This window comes from Geotrypetes seraphini, chromosome 2 (assembly GCF_902459505.1).
Source record: "Geotrypetes seraphini chromosome 2, aGeoSer1.1, whole genome shotgun sequence".
NCBI lineage: Eukaryota > Metazoa > Chordata > Amphibia > Gymnophiona > Dermophiidae > Geotrypetes > Geotrypetes seraphini.
Genome location: NC_047085.1, coordinates 85,922,137 through 85,939,781, shown reverse-complemented (window position 1 = coordinate 85,939,781; position 17,645 = coordinate 85,922,137). Strand labels below are relative to the sequence as shown.

Here is a 17,645-nt window from a genome sequence, read left to right as displayed (position 1 = left end):
CCTGGTGGTGCACTGCCTTGAAGCCCAACATGCTTTTAGTTCACTGCGGTGTGTGGCGATTGATCATCTCCCCTGTTCCATGAGACGTGGTGACTGGAGACGTCAGCTATGTCAGAGGGAACAAAGATGGATCTACAATCTACAAACCGTCCATCCAGCTGGGCTGAATTCCCAAATTGAGTGGGCAGCGTTCTTTGGTTGAAGCTGGCTGGGGATTGGTCTGACTGGAAGGGGGAGGAGTCTGTACTCCATTTTGAAGACACTGGTTGCTGGAGAATCCCACGCCTCAGCTTCTATATGTGTGGATGTAAGCAGTTGGAGCACTTGGAGAGCCTCTACAGTTGCTGGTGGAGTAGGCTAGAATCATTCCCCAGACGCAACTCGGCGAAACGGAGGTTTCCCCGTCGGGAAAGAGTGGATGTGGGGCCAGGCAGGCTTGCACTTTTTGGATGCATGGAAGACAACCTAGACACCGTCTGCAGCTAAGTGTTTGTTTATTCCTGCTTACCATTGACTGTGTTTGAGACTCGTATATGTGCTGCTTGCTTTACTCAAATTTTTTGAAGTTTTGTAATTTGGCGTGCTAGAATTTTTTTGAGGTGGTTCCTACGAGGGCTACTATAGTGTTTCTCACTGCTGAGTGAACCGATACATTTTGGACTTTGCTTAATGGTTGTTTATTAGTGGAGTTTTTTGCCATATGAAGATGAACTGAGGCCTTTTCTCCACTTTTCTCCTTGTTTTTGTGTGTTAAGTGAATGAGTGGGTCTTTGTATGAGTGCAGTGGGTAGACCTGGTAGTGTCTAGATAGGTCCCTCCTATGGTTTCCAATAGGGCATAATTTATTAATTTTAGGGGTTATTGTAGCGACCCAACGGACTACGTGGTTCCTACAAAGCTTGGGGTTCGAAATCAACTTTCCCAAATCCCAACTTCAGCCCTCTCAGAATCTACAGTTCATCGGAGCTGTTCTGGACACTATCCAACTCAGAGCATTCCTTCCGCAACAATGTCTGGAGGCTCTTCTTCAACTCTGTCATGCAGTGTTTTCCCGCTCTTCAATCTCAGCGAGACACATGATGGTACTACTAGGTCACATGGCCTCCACAGTACACGTGACTCTTTTTGCCAGAATTCCTCAGTGGACCCTGACATCTCAGTGGACGAAGGCTTTCGACCCACTCTCTCAACACATTACAGTCACTCCTATGTTGAGATAGTCTCTCAGCTGGTGGATGCTCTCTTCCAATCTCTCTAGAGGCTTGCTGTTTCAAATGCCCCCTCATCAGAAGGTCCTCACAACAGATTCCTCGACCTACGCTTGGGGGGCTCATCTCGATGGTCTCCGTACTCAAAGCCACTGGACCAGTACGGTTCATCAGTGTCACATCAATCTGTTGGAACTCAGAGCGATAACATCCCTTTCCTACCTTTTGTTGTCTTCCACTCAGTCAGTTCCTAACCCAGTCTATCACTTTGGGGCCCATACCGAGGGCACTCAGTTTATTTATTAGACACCCGTGGAATACTGTCAAAGGCTTTGCTAAAATCTAAATGCACCACATCTAGCGCTCTTCCTCTATCCAACTCTCAGGTCACCCAGTCAAAAAAATTGATCAGTTTGTCTGACAAGACCTGCCTCTAATGAAACCATATTGCCTCCAATCCTGTAATCCATTTGATTCCAGAAACTTCACTATTCTCTGTTTTAAAAGCATTTCTATTAATTTACCACAGAAATCAGACTTAAATGGCCTGTAGTTCCCTTCTTCCTTACTTCTACTTTAGTAGAGAGGGACCAAATCCACTATTCTCCAGTCCTCCGGTACCACTTCCAGCTCTAGAGAAGCATCAAAGCTTCTTTTTTCCAACTCGGATATATGCTGGAAATCTAGGCTAGCTGCCATTACTTGAGTTGTTCTAAGTATCATTTATATCTGTAGCCCCAACCAGCCTTGTTCTGAGTATATCAGCCAAAAGGTTGAGAGAGCTGGATACTGCCCTCAATTCTTCAATGTTTCTATTCTTGCTACTTTCAGAAATTATGATCCCAAAGTAGGACTTTGAACTAGAATTGGTTTAAATATTTCTATTAAGAGATATAACATATACAGTATATTTTAGCAAGCTTGCAAATTCTTTAAGCTGTCTTGCTGTTTTACATCTATATGTAATCTTTTGGAGAAATTATTCATTCTTTTACATATGTGGTTGATATGTATACTGTTTTTGATGACAGTTAGTACTGGTCTGGATCGAGATATTGCTTGATTTAAGTAAGCATTGCAAATCTCAATCTAGTTACAACATAGTGGGTTGGTCCTTAATCTGCAAAAACCTGAATTTTGGGGTTTTAGGGATGCTGGACTAATTTTTTTTATTTTTATTTTTTTTAACCCAATGATTCTTGACATCCCTATTCCAATTAAGGGTTGTATTAGGATTTTTAGTGCTTATTTGGACTACATGGGGAACCTAGGCTATTTCAAAGTGTATGCTATAAGGTGTGATATGTATTTTGGTACAAACCCTAGTTATATAAATACTAAAAATAAAAAATTAGACTATTTCAGTGATTTCCCAAACCTGGTCCTGGAGGAATCCCAGCCAGCCAGTTCTCAGGATGGCCACAAGGAATATGAGAGAGATTTGTGTGTGTTGCCTCCACTGAATGAAGATCTTTCATGAATATTCATTGTGGATATCCTAACTGTCTGGTATGATTCCAGGATCAGGGCTGGGTACCACTGGACTATTAGATTATGGAAATGTTCTGCATGTGGGCTTTGCTGCATCATCTTTCAAGAGAATGTAGATATTTCAGAATATGTCTGCAAGATTTTTAAGTTTTTTAATTGTTTTAATTGATGACAGAATACTACAAAACCAAACTCAACAAATTTCCAATAACACATGCATGAAACATTTACTTTCAACAAGTAACAAGTCATCAAAAAGTTTTTCCCCATTTTCTTCTCCCTACCCCCCTATTCCAAATGTGGTGCATCATTTTGTTTTATTTAAAAATAAAATAAATTGTACTACAAACCATACAAAAGCTCATTTTCTTGTGTTTGATATTCAACCTCAAATCTTTTTCTGTTCTCCCATCTCCCTTACCCTGCTCATCATATGATATTAGTATAGCTTACATTTCAATAATTACCACTAAAATCTGACAACCAGAAACAAGATAAAAAGGAATTTTCCAATGGAGAAAGGGAGAATAGGTATCTCACAACAGATTGAACTTCTGACTGTCTCCATTCCTCGTTAATAGAATTACAAGAAGTCCCATCCCTTACAATTATACCTTCCCACCGATCAACTGTGAGGGAATGTCTGCAATATTTTTTACAAGGATAAGTGACTGACCTTCAGGAAATATAGTCTTTTGAATAAATAAAATGTTTTTGTTTTTTGTTAACAAATAACATTAAATTCAATGAGGAATATTATCTTTTCTTTACCTTCAGCCTTTGTGGAAAGGTGGATAATAATTCAAATAAATTCTTAAATCATTCCTGCAAGATTGAGGTAGATGCACAAGGATGAGCAAATATATATGGCATAAACTAAAATGATTAATGCAAATAGTTGAACAGCTTACATGAATAGTAGCTCAGTTGTGATGTTTTTAAATGCCTAATTTCATTTTACAGTCCTCTACTTCGTCTAGAACTTGCACTCCTCCAAGCATGCTAAAAGCAAAGAGAGACATAGATGTGATGTCTGAGAGTGATTTTGAAAGTGGAAAAGAAAATCACAGGAGTTTAACTAAACGAACTAAGATTCCCAGCTGTCGAAAAAACACATCTTACAGGAACTGTGCTAAACAGCCAGCAAAAGGAAAAGGACCTGACAGGTATCATCAGTGTGCAGCATTAAATGTTTTCCTTTTAATTTTGATGAAAAGAAAAAAAGATTCATAGCACTCAGTAGCTATGCATCAAAACAGTTTTGATTTACTCTGTTGACTGCATGTTTCTCAATGAATTGATTTTTTTTTTAGTGGCCAGGAGCAGAGTGCAACAAGAAAAATAAACCATCTGAGCTCTGAAAAGGAAGAGGAGGTTCATAGCAGTCTGTCTTCTGGGAAAGCAGACACAGAAGGTGTAAAAGTGTCATCTAGAAAACAGAATGCAGCATTTATAAGAAACAAAGTATTATCTTCAACTGCTTCTGATGAGTCCACTTACAGGGTATTAGTTTTAAAATACTTTGAGAGTAATGGAAATAGCTGTTTTCATTGGCAGTGATAATCATGTGATAGTGCAAAAATTTGGCAAGGATTTGATTTTAAGCAGTGAAGCCACTACATAACTTTAAATGGCAAATAAATAGAATCGGAGCAAACCAAAAAAAGATACCTTTTGTATTAGATGAACTTAATACCTTTTTGACTCACAAATTGTTTTAAATTGATGCAAATTTTCAGTGGCAGAAAATGTATCTGTAGCCACTGAAAATCCAAATGTAATTTGTAGTGATTCCTGGTTGCAAATTGATTGCAGAAGGATGTCATACACTTTCAACTCAGCCTCCTTCCCCAGTAGTTTATATTGCCACCTTCAGTTTTCCTCCTGCAAGCGAATTTAGAAGGTGGTTTCTGATCTGCTCTGCTTAATTTTGTGTGTGTGTGGGGGGGGGGAGGGCTGGGGTAGTGTGGCGTAGTTCACTGTGTTTTTTCTGAGGTGGGGGGGGCGGTTCTTTGAAGCTTTGGTGTCAGGAGAACCCCTTTGGGGCAGTTCCGCCTGGGAGAAGATGCAGCCTAGAAGATAGCTCGCCTCCTAATTTAGCAGGGGCTTGAGCGCAGTCTGTTTGGCACCAGTAAAGGCACGTTTGGACTTCAAGAGTGCCAGCTGCATTTTCACTCCCCCTGTTGTGGCATGAGTACTTTCTGGGGGTTTTGGTGGTTTCACTATGACTTAGTCCGACTGGCAGCCCGAAGATCAAGTTGTTTGTAGACTCTGGATCAGATCAGAGGTAGAAAGTCTTTTCCAGCTCTTTGCAGCTGCAGTGAGAACTGACAGGCAGGCACCAGCATGGCACAGTGAGTACAGCCCATTATAGTCTATGGAGACAATCAGGATTGGGGGGGGGTCTGAATTTGAGGGTTTCTAGGGCCAGAAATAGGATCCCCTATCTCCAAAAACCTCTCTCCTGAATTTTTTGAGTTTCAGGGTAGCTCTCCCAGTCATGTTTGGTGTGAAATTGCTGTTGTGGCATCCATCTTGGATTATTCTAATTTTTCCTTAAAAGCCTCTTATCTGCCTCAAAACCCCCTCAATTTTGTTTAAAATTGGTAGTGATGGACTTCTCTCACTGTTCTTCTCCTGTATCATGCAGATTGCGTGCTCCCAGGAAAGCCAGTTGAGGTAATGTAAAAGGCTGTCGGCAGTCTCAACAATATTACGGAGGCTCCTTGGTGCAGAGAGTTTTCCATGGAGAATGTTCAAGCTGACTATCTCAGCCAACAGACTTTGGACCTAGGAGAATGGTCGTTGTCAGAAAGGCATGAGACCTAATTGTTTGATATTGGGGTCTTCCGAAAATGGGCTTGATGGCTTCCACCCTGAACATAAAATGACAGACTGAGTCAGGAAACGGTTGAGTGGAAGGCGACAGAGGGTAATGGTCAATGGAGATCTCTCTGAGGAAACAGATGTTGTTGTTCGTTTTTAACATTTTTGTAAGCGATATTGCTGAAGGTCTGTCAGGTAAGATGTTCCTCTTTGCAGTTGATACCAAAACCTGCAATAGAGTAGACATCCCTGATGGTGTGAATAACACGAGGAAGGACCTCGCAAAGCTTGAAGAATGGTCTGACATTTGGCAGCTAAGAAATGTAAGGTCTTGCATTTGGGATGCAAAAAGCCAAGGAAACGGTACAGTTTTTAGGGGGGTGAAGAACTTCTGTGCACGAAAGAGGAGTGGGGCTTGGGAGTGATAGTATGACCAAACAAGTCAAAAAGGTGATGGTGAAAGCTAGAAGGATGATAGGGTGCATAGGGAGAGGTATGACTAGTAGGAAAAAGGAGATATAAGTGTATAAGCCACTGGTGAGACCTCATTTAGAATACTGTGTACAATTCTGGAGATTGCACCTTCAAAAAGATATAAACAGGATGGAATCAGTCCAGAGCAGTGGTCTCAAACTCGCGGCCCGGGGATTACATGCGGTCCGCCAGATACTATTTTGAGGCCCTCGGTATTTTTTATCATAATCACAAAAGTAAAATAAAACAGTTTCTTGATCATATGTCTCTTTAGCTATAAATGACAATAATATTATTAAGACTTAGCCAAAAGGAAACATTTATAAACTATATAGAGTTTTACCTCATGCAAAATTGTCATTTATTTAATAAGACATTAACTATTTTTTTCTGAGGCCCTCCAAGTACCTACAAATCCAAAATGTGGCCCTGCAAAGGGTTTGAGTTTGAGACCACTGGTCCAGAGGAAGGCTACTATAGTGGTTGAGGGTCTTCGTTGTAAGGTGTAAAGGGATATAGACTTAAAGATCTCAATATGTATATGGAGGAAAGGCAGGAGAAGAGAGATATGATAGATATGCAGGTGCATGTGCATAAAATACAGTGGTGGCCCTTGGCCCTGCTCTATAATGAGAGGAGTGAGAGCCCAGTCTTCTTCATTTCCCTGGCATCCTGATATCAATGGCATCCTGATAGCATCGGGATGCTCCTGAAGTGGACGTGGACAATGTTCAAGTCGATTTCCTCAGCAGACAGACACTGGACCTGGGCAAATGGACGCTGTCTGCAGCAGCCTTCCAAGGCTTCCAAGGCTGTTTTGTTGACCCAATGTTTGACCTATTGGCAAAAGCAAGAAAGAAGAAAGCGGACTGATTCTTCAGTCGATGATCTAAGCCTGGAAGCATAGGTCTGGATGCTCTGGTCCTAGCGTGGCCTAAGAGCAAGCTCTTGTATGTGTTCCCTCCATGGCCCATGATAGGCCAGGTTCTCCAGAAGATTACATGCCATCAGGGAGCAGTCATTCTCATTTCTCCAGATTGGCCACACAGATTGGCCATGCAGACCTAGTTCGTCTTCAGACAGGCGCAAGTTTTAGACTGAGAGTACAGTCAGACTTTCTTTCTCAGGGACTAATAGTCATAGAAGATCAGGACCACTTTGCTCTTACAGCACGGCTTTTCAGTGCATAGTTTAGCACTCAAGGGATACTCAGAAGTAGACATTGCTTCTCGGCTCAGAGCCAAAAGCCTGTGATGATTTTTGCTTATGTAAAGGGATGGGACACTTTCCAGAACTGATGCATTAAGGAGCAGGTGAAGCCTTTCTCTGCTCTGATCTCGGTGGTGTTAGCCTTCCTCAAGGCTAGCCTTGACAAGGGACTTATAATGGCATTCTTCAGAGTCCACATGGTGAGATTTGCTTGTTTCAGGGCTTGAGACTGAAAGGCTTTGTTGATGTCTCATCCAGAAATAGATTCCTAAAGAAGACACTGTGACTCAGACTCCTGCTAAAACACCTGTTCCCTTCACGGGTTGCAAGGTCGCAGTCAGGCTCCATATGAGCCTCTGAAGGAAGTGTCCTTGATGGATTTGACACTCAAGATGTTTTTTTCTTAGTCATTCCCTCAGCAAGAAGAGTCTTGGAGTTACAGGCTTTACTTTGTAGAGAGCTTTTCCTCAAATTCACAGAGGCCAGAGTTTCTTTGTCTGCTGTTCCATCTTTTTTTGCCACATGTTGTTTCAGCTTCCATGTCAATCAAAAAATCAGATTGCTGGTGTTCCAGTCCACAGGTTCTAAGAAAAAGGACTGGATTCTGAAAAAGTTGGATATAAGAAGAGTGCTTCTAAGATATTTTGAGTTCATCAATGAGGTCAGGATATCTGACTATCTGTATGTGCTCATTAGTCAGGCTAGATGCAGCACACTGGCTTCCAAAGTCACAATTTCTAGATAGATCTGTAGGACCATTTCATTAGCATATATTGCCTGTGGGCAACAATTATCAGTTTCTGTAACAGCGCATTTGACTAGAAGCGTGGACAATCTTAGGCCTATCATGCAGGATCAAAAGCCAAAGTCTTTACTTGACAACAGACCAAGGGCCTCTAGGGGGTCAGGTTGAGCTAATTTTCATGGTTCTTGGTACTTTCGCTACAACCTAACTGATTCAATCTACTATTAAGATTCTGGGAGTAATCTTGGACCAGAACTTAATTATGAGAAATCAAGTCGATACTCTAGTGCAAAAGGGTTTCCATAAATTGTGGAAATAGCACACTTTAAGAGCATATTTCGACGCTTCATCTTTTAAATTGCTGGTACAATCTTTGGTGCTAAGTCAGTTGGACTATTGCAATATTGTTTATTTTTTAGTTACTCAAAAAAATATTTCTAGATTGCGTATCAATCAGAATGCAGCTGTTCAACTTATTTTTGCTTTGAAAAAGTTTGACCATGTTATTCCTTTTGTCCATGAGCTGCACTGGCTGCCTGTTGAGGCTCGTGTGAAATTTAAGTTCAGATGTATTTGTTATAGAGTCTCAACTAGTCTACTACCCAACTATCTTATAGATTCGTTCATTTTTGCTCATTGAACGTGTTCCCGAAGTTCACACACTTTTTTCATTATCCCATCAGTTAAAGGCTGCCAATTTAAAAAGTACCATCAATGTCCTTTTTCCTATCAAAAAGCTTCTTGGGATAAGGACCTTAAGATAATGATATTGACCTCTACTTCTTATCAGTATTTTAAGAAACAATTGAAAACATATTTGTTTTCTAAATTTTTAGGGAACTGAAATATTTTATTCAACTGTTAAGTTCTATGTGGTTTATAAAAATTAAATAAACGGAAATGCGGTACAGAAATTGATTTTTATGTTATGTTACTTGGTTGGCCCTTTGGTCCAGAGATCTTTTCAAGGCTCAAGACAGAGATTTAAGGGTGTTAAGTGTCCTCAGTCCTCCGGATCTCGCCCCACAGAGGCCCCCAAGAAACAGTTCTGATGTCAGGTCAGGAGTGTTCAAGCCAGGCTGGAAGACTTGAAAAGAGGGGCTAAAAGAATTATCAGAATGGGCTCCCTCTCCCAATACAATTGGGCAAGGAATCCCATTCTGTAAATTCAAATAAAAACAGACATAGAAGTCTTGCAAATTCATATTTATTAATGCCTTTCATGTCTGTGGAGAGGCATGCATGTTATCCATTTTCCTTCCTCTCCAATGGTGAAATACAAGACAAAGACATTTAAACTGTATGTGACATTGTAATAATTACCATATGTTAGAATACAATGGCACAGTTTATCACATGACTTCCTACCCAGGAATACATTATGTACGTATACAATTAAATCCTAAATTTGTCAATGTTAAGCCCAATTTTAAACCCAGTAGGTGGCAGTATTTCACTTTTTCTATCCTCATAACTTCTTTATGAACTTTGCTAATTAGCTTGTGTGTGTTAATGTGTGAGAAACAGACTTCCTTTTTGGTTCTCTCTTTAAAGGCCTGTTTACTGGGAAAACTATACCTCGCCTTTTCCATTTCCTAAAAGTTCTTAACACAAGCTTTTTCTTTGTCTTAACTTTGTGCATGTCAGCATGTTTTTCCTCTCTAATTCTGGGCTGTTTTTTTCTTTCTGAGAAGTTCAGCTTACAAAACTTTAATATTTTTATTAAGTTTGATTCTATGATTCTATCATAGCCAATTTAAAATAAACTTTTACAGACAGTTCCACAATTCACCTGTCTCATTTACCCCCAATAATTTCAAAGTTAATCACCTTGTATCACCTTGCATGCTTTTATTTTCAAGTTTTAATTATTAATAACAGCTGGGCACGCCCATGGTATTCACATATCTTCAATAGGAGCTGTATTTCAAGGATAGGAGGGAGGTTGTTGGCTTACTGGAAAGCATGGGTGAAGATCACATCACACTACTGGATATTGGAAATTATTCAGAAGGGGTAAGAGCTCAAGTTCTTTTATCCCCTTCCAGACCTCTTTCTGTATTCTCCAGCGGGGAAGCCAAAGGAGGTCCAAGACCGAGCAACAGTAAAGAAACTACTAGATCTAGCAGCCATAGAAGCTCAGGCAGATACTTCATATACTTTTCATCCCAAGCAAGACTCGGAAGACTGGATCCTAGATCTGAAATTGGTCCGTGCGGCTCTCAATATACTACATTTCTGAATGGAAATGGTAAGATTGGTCATTGCCTCCATGACACCGGGGGAATTTTTTGTCCCGCTGGAGTTGATGGAGTCCTATCTGCATATCCCCATTTTCCTGGATCACAGAAGTTCTTGAGGTTTCACATTCTGGAATACCACTTCAGTTCTCGTATCTTCCATTTGGACTTGCCATGACGCCACACACATTCACCAAGGTGATGGTTATAGTTGCAGCACACTTCCACAAGGAGGGTATACAAGTGCATCCATACCTGGACAATCTGAGGAAAGGATGGCAGTAGGCTTTGTGGTCCAACTGCTGCAGAGCTTGGGCTGGGTTATAAACTTTCGAAAGAACCACCTGGAGCCGACACAGTTCCTGGAGTATCTGGGATTCCTTTTCAACATAAAGGACAACAAAGTTTTTCTCCCTGAAGTCCTTAGATCAAAGCTCACGAGTCAGGGAGTTTTGGGACAGGCCAGCACCAAGAGCTTGGAATTACTAGCAATTGGTGGGGTCAATGGTAGCAACAATAGACATGGTCTCCTGGGTGAGGGCACATTTACGCCCTCTCCAGGATGTGCTCTTATCCTACTGGTCAGCACAGATGGATGTGTTTTCAGATGCCCCCTACCTCGGATGCCAGAGGTGCTGCACAGTCTGACCTGGTTTCCTGGAGTCACACTCTCTATCCCGGAGAGTGCCGCTCTACATCTCCACGTGGGTGATCCTGATGATCGGTGCCAGTCTTTATGGCTGGGGAGCTCATTGCAAGGGTGTCCTGGTGCAGGGACGATGGTCTCCTGCCCAGACAAAGTGGTCAATCAACCGGTTGGAACTGAAAGCCATTCACCTGGTGCTGCAGGTGCTCGGCAGCTTACTGCATGACAAGATGGTACATGCTTTCTCAGACAATGTAATTTCAGTAGCTTATGTCAGTCAGCAGGGAGGCACCAAGAGTGCTCTATTATGTAAAAGGTCATTGCGTCATTATCCAAGTCCAGTGAAGGGTCATATAACTTTCGGGGTAAAATATGAAACCATGAGACAAAAATATTGTATTCACTTAATTTTTTTATTTCATTGTAATCTGAAAATATGGGTGATGACATTCAAAGTCTTTGTATGGTTAACTTTGGAAATTAGCTGCACAAACACTGATATTTGAATTTTCTACCTTTTGAAGGGGCGCATGCCTTTATGTGTATAAAATGTAGTTTTCATGTGTAGATGCAGGGCTTTGAGCATTTCTGGGCATTTTTATAAGTTTATGAACTCTGCTGATATTAAGCACTGGGGCCCTGATTCTATAAAAAGATGCTTAAGGTTAGATGCCTAGATTGGCATGCCTGACTTATTTAAAAAGGTTTAAATTGGCGACAATAATGAAAATTGCAATTAAAATATAATTCATTAGATGGTGAGCGCCTACCAGAAAGTAGGCATGGTTAGGGGACAGATCATGGGTGTGTTTAGACTTAGGTGCACTTATTTAGGCCAAGAAAACCCTGACATAAATAGGGTGCATCTAAGTTTACTTTAGGCGCCGCTAGGCACAATTCTCTATACAGCATCTAGCTTGTAATTGACACATGTGCTTCTTGGAACCTATAGGTGCCATTTATAGAATCTGACTCTCACTGCCTTTTTGTTTTTGTGAACATATGTTATTTGTGCTCCAGGTTTTTGAATATTAGCCCTGTAATACCAGGGCATTTTTTAAATCTAATCTAATACAAGATTTCTGAATCATTCTAATATCATTAGTTCATGGCAATTTACATCAGAAAGAAGACATAATAATTCTATGGGGAGCTACAATTCTTTGGATAAAAATATATCCTTACAATTTTTTAGATAAAAATACTAACTTTACAATCTATCATATAAAAATGTTTTAAGCATTTTATAAAATCTCCAATAACTAATTTATGTCCTTATTTGCTTAGGTAAATTATTCCAAACAATAGCAGCATATAAATGAGGAGTTAAATTGACGTTTAAAACTTATACCTCTAAAAGGGTGAAACTGCAATAAAAATGTGCTACTCAGTCTATTAGATAAATAATGCAAATGTGAAAAGAACAAAGCGAGATGATCGGAAGCCTCGGCCTGTATAATATGATGAATGAAACAAATAGTTTAAAACTATATACATTTCTCTATAGGTAGTCAATAAAGTTTCATATAAAATATAGTAACACTTGTATCTCCTCGAACCATATATCAGCCTCACTGCAGTTTTTTTAATCAGCTGCAATTTTTAAAGAGTTTTTCTGAACTTTTTACTCCCGTCAGGTTTAACAGGGCTAGGAAAGAAAATGGGTCAATAGGCACTTGCACAGCTTTGCTTTATTAATGGGTTATAGCCTAGGACTAGGAGTACCGATTTAAAGGAATCTGTTTATGTCCTTAATTTTTAATTGAAATATCTAATTTTGTTTACTCTGTATTGTTCTTCCAGGTTCTAGTTCAAGAACTAGATCAGGAAAGAGAAAAGAGGTGGAAGGCTGAACAGATTGTAAAGAAATTGACTGAACATATCAAAGAATTGCAAGGCAAAGCAAAAGAAGAGAAAGATATTAATAGCTTGGCTGTGCACACAACAGACAGGTAAAATAAAATTTGAAAGCACTAGGAAATATGCTTACTGTATAAGCCATTGCAGATTGTTTGGGGCTTGAAGTTTATATGAATGGGCAGAAGGCAGTAGAGTGACCAAAATAGGGACTTTTGGTTTTGGCCCAAATTGAATGTGCAGCCAAAATTCATCACATAGTATTGACCTAAACTGAAACTAGGGTCACACAGTCCCACTCTCCTCATCATAGTGGCTTCTGGAGGTGGTGGCATCCATTTTGAGATTGGGACTGGCAAGTGCAGGAACTCTCTCCATTTGCTCCTGTTTGTGACATCCCCAATCTGAAAATGATTGCTGGGATCTCCAGTGATGAGCACAGCAGCCATTTTGAACGTGGAGCTGGCTTGGGCAGGAGTGACTAGAGAATCTCCTGCCCTGAGTAGAGCACTAGACTATCAATATTTCTAAGGTAGGCTTGGAAAGGGCCTACAAGTGGTGTGAAGCTGGTGTTTTGGTTGTAGGTGAGAAAGGAGTACCGTATTTTCACGCATATAACGCGCGCGTTATACATGATTTTACAAAACAAAATTTTTTTTACATAGTTCCCCCCCGACCTCCAATTCACCCCCCCGCAGGACCGTTCGCACCCCCACCCCGAAGGACCGCTCGCACGCACCCGCATCCCCACCCCGAAGGACCGCTCGCACGCACTCGCTCCCCCACCCTGAAGGACCGCTCGCACCCCCACAGCCTCCCGACCCCCCCCCCATCATGTAGAAGCTCCTACCGGTGTCCTGCTGCTTCCTCTTGGCGGTCCTGGACCTTCTGTGAGCCCTGCGCCTGCGCTGCTTCTTCCGGCGGTCCCGCCCTTTCTCTGATGTCAAGCCCTCTTGCCCCGCCGACTCCCCGACACGATCGGGGCAAGAGGGAGCTCAAGCCCTCTTGCCCCCCTACTCCCCGACACGATCGGGGCAAAAAGGAGCCCAAGCCCTCTTGCCCCGCCGACTCCCCAACTCCCCGACAATATCGGGCCAGGAGGGAGCCCAAGCCCTCTTGGCTCTGGTGACCTCCCCCCCTGCTAGTTGTTCGGGCCAGGAGGGAGCCCAAGTCCTCCTGGCCCTGGCGACCCCCCCCCCGCTAGTTGTTCGGGCCAGGAGGGAGCCCAAGTCCTCCTGGCCCTGGCGACCCCCCCCCCCCCCGCTAGTTGTTCGGGCCAGGAGGGAGCTCAAACCCTCCTGGCCACGTTGAACCCCTACCCCCACCCCGCACTACATTACGGGCAGGAGGGATCCCAGGTCCTCCTGCCCTCGACACAAACCCTCCTCCCCCCAACGACCGCCCCCCCCAAGAACCTCCGACCGCCCCCCCAGCCGCCCCGCGACCCCCCTGGCCGACCCCCACGACACCCCCACCCCCCTTCCCCGTACCTTTGTGTAGTTGGCCGGACAGACGGGAGCCAAACCCGCCTGTCCGGCAGGCAGCCAACGAAGGAATGAGGCTGGATTGGCCCATCCGTCCCAAAGCTCCGCCTACTGGTGGGGGCCTAAGGCGCCTGGGCCAATCAAAATAGGCCCGGGAGCCTTAGGTCCCTCCTGGGGCCGGGGCCTGAGGCACATGGGCCCAACCCGACCATGTGCCCAAGGCCCTGCCCCCAGGAGGGACCTAAGGCTCCCGGGCCTATTCTGATTGGAAGAACTTCAGATTTTTCCCAATTGATTTTATATCCAGAAAACTTTCCAAACTTTTCTATTAAATTAAATAGATGTGGAATGGTGTCTTCTGGTTCTCTTAAATATAATAATATATCATCTGCATATGCAGATAATTTAAATTCCCAATTAGAAAATGTGATTCCCTTTATTCCCTTAGTTTGATTTATTGCAATTAATAAGGGTTCTAGAACGATATCAAAAAGTAAGGGAGATAAAGGACAACCTTGTCTAACTCCCCTTAGCAAGTTAAATTTATCAGATAAGTTATTGTTTATATTTAATCTTGCTCCAGGGGAGCTATATAATGTTTGAATCATTTTAATAAAACCAGGTCCTATACCAAACCATTCTAGAGCTTGATACATAAACTTCCATTCTACTCTATCAAATGCTTTTTCTGCATCTAATGATATTAGAAAAGCTGGATCATTCAAATTTTTTGCTAAATTTAGAGAATGAAATGCTAATCTAGTGTTATGTGAAGAGTGTCTTTTAGCAACAAATCCTGTTTGGTGTATATCAATAATAAAAGGAAGAGCTTTTGCTAATCTTATAGCTAGCACTTTAGCAATTAATTTAGCATCTACATTCATCAAAGATATAGGCCTATAATTTGTTATCAATGTCGCATCCCTGTTTGGTTTTGGTAAGACAATTATAACAGAATCAGCCATAGTTCCTGATATATTTCCATTATTTATTTGATATTGATATAAATTTAATAGATAAGGTAATAAAATATTTTGAAATGTTTTGAAAAATTCAACAGTATATCCATCTCCACCTGGAGCGGATCCAACTCTAAGAGCTTTCAATGCTGATTCTACTTCTTTTAAAGATATATGTTCTTCTAAACTTCCTTTTATATGATCCGGAATATTTGGTCCAATAAATGCCTTTAAAAATTCTATACCATCTTGTTCTTTATTTTTATAAGTATCAGAAGTATATAAATCCTTATAAAAATCAAGAAACTGTTTTATAATATCTTCATTACTAGTGTGTGTATTGCCCCGTTTATCCTTAATTGCAATAATCTTAGATTTTCTTTTTTTTGCTTTAATAAAATTTGCTAATAATCTTCCATTTTTATTTGAATTTCCATAATACTGTACTTGCTGACAGAACATATCTTTCCTTACAAATTGAGAAGAAATCTCATTATATTTAACTTTTGTTTTTAATAATTTCTGCAATGTATCATGTTCCCATTTAATAATTAATTTTTGTCCTAATAATTTAAATTCTTGTTCCAATTGTATAAATTGTTTTTTAAGTTGTTTTTTCATATATGCAGAATATGATATGATATTCCCTCTCATTGTTGCTTTATAAGCGTCCCATAAAATTTCAATGTTTATGTTATCCGAATTATTGAATTGAAAGAATTCATGCATTTTTTCTTTAATATTTTCTATAAATTTTATGTCTGCAAGTAAAGCATTATCAAATCTCCAAATTGGTTTAGAATAAACTGATATATCATTCTGCAGATCAATCCACACACCAGCATGATCTGATATAATAATAGGATCAATAATTGCTTTCATCACTTTTTGTGCTATGTTATTAGAAACGAATATATAATCAATTCTTGAAAAGGATTTATGGACCTGAGAACAGAAAGAATATTCTTGATCATTAAAATGAAGGATACGCCATATATCTACTAAATCACAAGTTTGTATCAAATTATCTAATCCTAATGATTTCATAATTTTACTTGGTTTTTTATCCAGAATAGGATCCATTACAGTATTGAAATCTCCAGCTACTATTAAATTATTAGCAGCCAGTGGTAGTAATATCTGCTGAATATTTTTGAAAAACTCCATTTGATTTGAATTAGGAGCATATAAATTAAATAAGTCCAGGGTTGTATTCCTCAGATCCATTTTAATATGTACCCATCTTCCTAATGGATCAAATTTTATTAACTTAAAATCTGCTATACATTTTTTATTTATGAGAATAGCTACTCCTGCTTTTTTTCCAACAGCCGGTGCAAAAAAACATTTGGACACCCAACCTTCTTTTAGTTTATTAGATTCAATACCTGACAAGTATGTCTCTTGTATGAAATAAATATCAGCTTTTTGCTTATGAAGAAAATCTAGTATTTTCTTTCATTTGATTGGATGGTTAAGACCATTGACATTAAGAGAATAAATTTTAAGAGCCATTTAAATTAATAAGTAATATTTGAAGTAAAATTCTATAAATATATTTTTGATCAGATATCCACACATGTTTAATATTTATTCTTTTATTTATTATTAAACCCTTACTTTTAAGATTTTCTTTAATTAATTTCATCTCCCTTTTCCTACCCCCCTCCCTTCCCTCCCCATTTAGCAAAAATAGTGTATACTTGGCAACACGCATATCAAGATCAGCCATAACACACTCCAAGAAGACCCTTTAGCTTTCCAAATACAGTTTAAGTCATTAAATATTTAAATAATATTAAAATGTAAATAATTCATATATTATATATCTATGAATTCAGTCAGTTTCATATACATTTCTTAGGATATTTTAAAATTCTATATTTATTACCATTAATTCATTAATAAATAAATAAATATAGTATTTATCTTTTATTATATCCCAAAAAAACTTTTTCCTCTCATCTTATATTTTATTATAGTAATATCATTAATATGGGAACATAATGATATAGGAACAATAGTTTCACAAGTAAAGAATCTCCCCCCCATGAGAGAACACCGCTAAAATCACACACCAGGCACATACATCGTTTCTCCACTTATCTGATTCTCTCTTTATCTCTTCTCATTTTTATTTTCTTCTTTTTCCTTGTCTTCTTTCTTCTTCTTTTCCTAAGGAGATTATATTGAATAGTTCTTTACGATCTTCCAAAGTTCTTGTAATCCATTTTCTGATTTCTTTTTCTTCTTTTTTCTTCTTATATTTTATATTATATGTTCATGTTGTGTTTCCGGTATGAAAAAAATCCATTTCCTGTGTTCCTCACGCATAGACCTTCGGGATTGTAAGTTTTTAGATTTTTAAGTCATTTTGAAGAGAGAAGAGGGAATACAATTCAAACAAGTATATATATGTGTCCGGTGTGCGACCCCGCAGCAGTCTCACCACAGGAAAAGAAAAACCTCACCCGAAAAACCATCCCCCTCAATTTTTTTTTTTTTA

At 39.9% G+C, this 17,645-nt stretch overlaps 1 protein-coding gene across 6 annotated transcripts in view; it reads left to right on the top strand.

Annotated features, from left to right (window-relative positions):
* The window catches only part of LRRCC1 (leucine rich repeat and coiled-coil centrosomal protein 1), a 148,637-nt gene that overhangs the window by 33,305 nt on the left and 97,687 nt on the right, over positions 1–17,645 (top strand). For all 6 annotated transcript variants that reach the window (XM_033934347.1, XM_033934342.1, XM_033934344.1 and 3 more), the window contains 3 exons: positions 3,663–3,865; positions 4,013–4,202; positions 12,643–12,791. In XM_033934347.1, the coding sequence (XP_033790238.1) occupies positions 3,663–3,865; positions 4,013–4,202; positions 12,643–12,791 (542 nt within the window). The remainder of the gene's footprint in view (positions 1–3,662; positions 3,866–4,012; positions 4,203–12,642; positions 12,792–17,645) is intronic.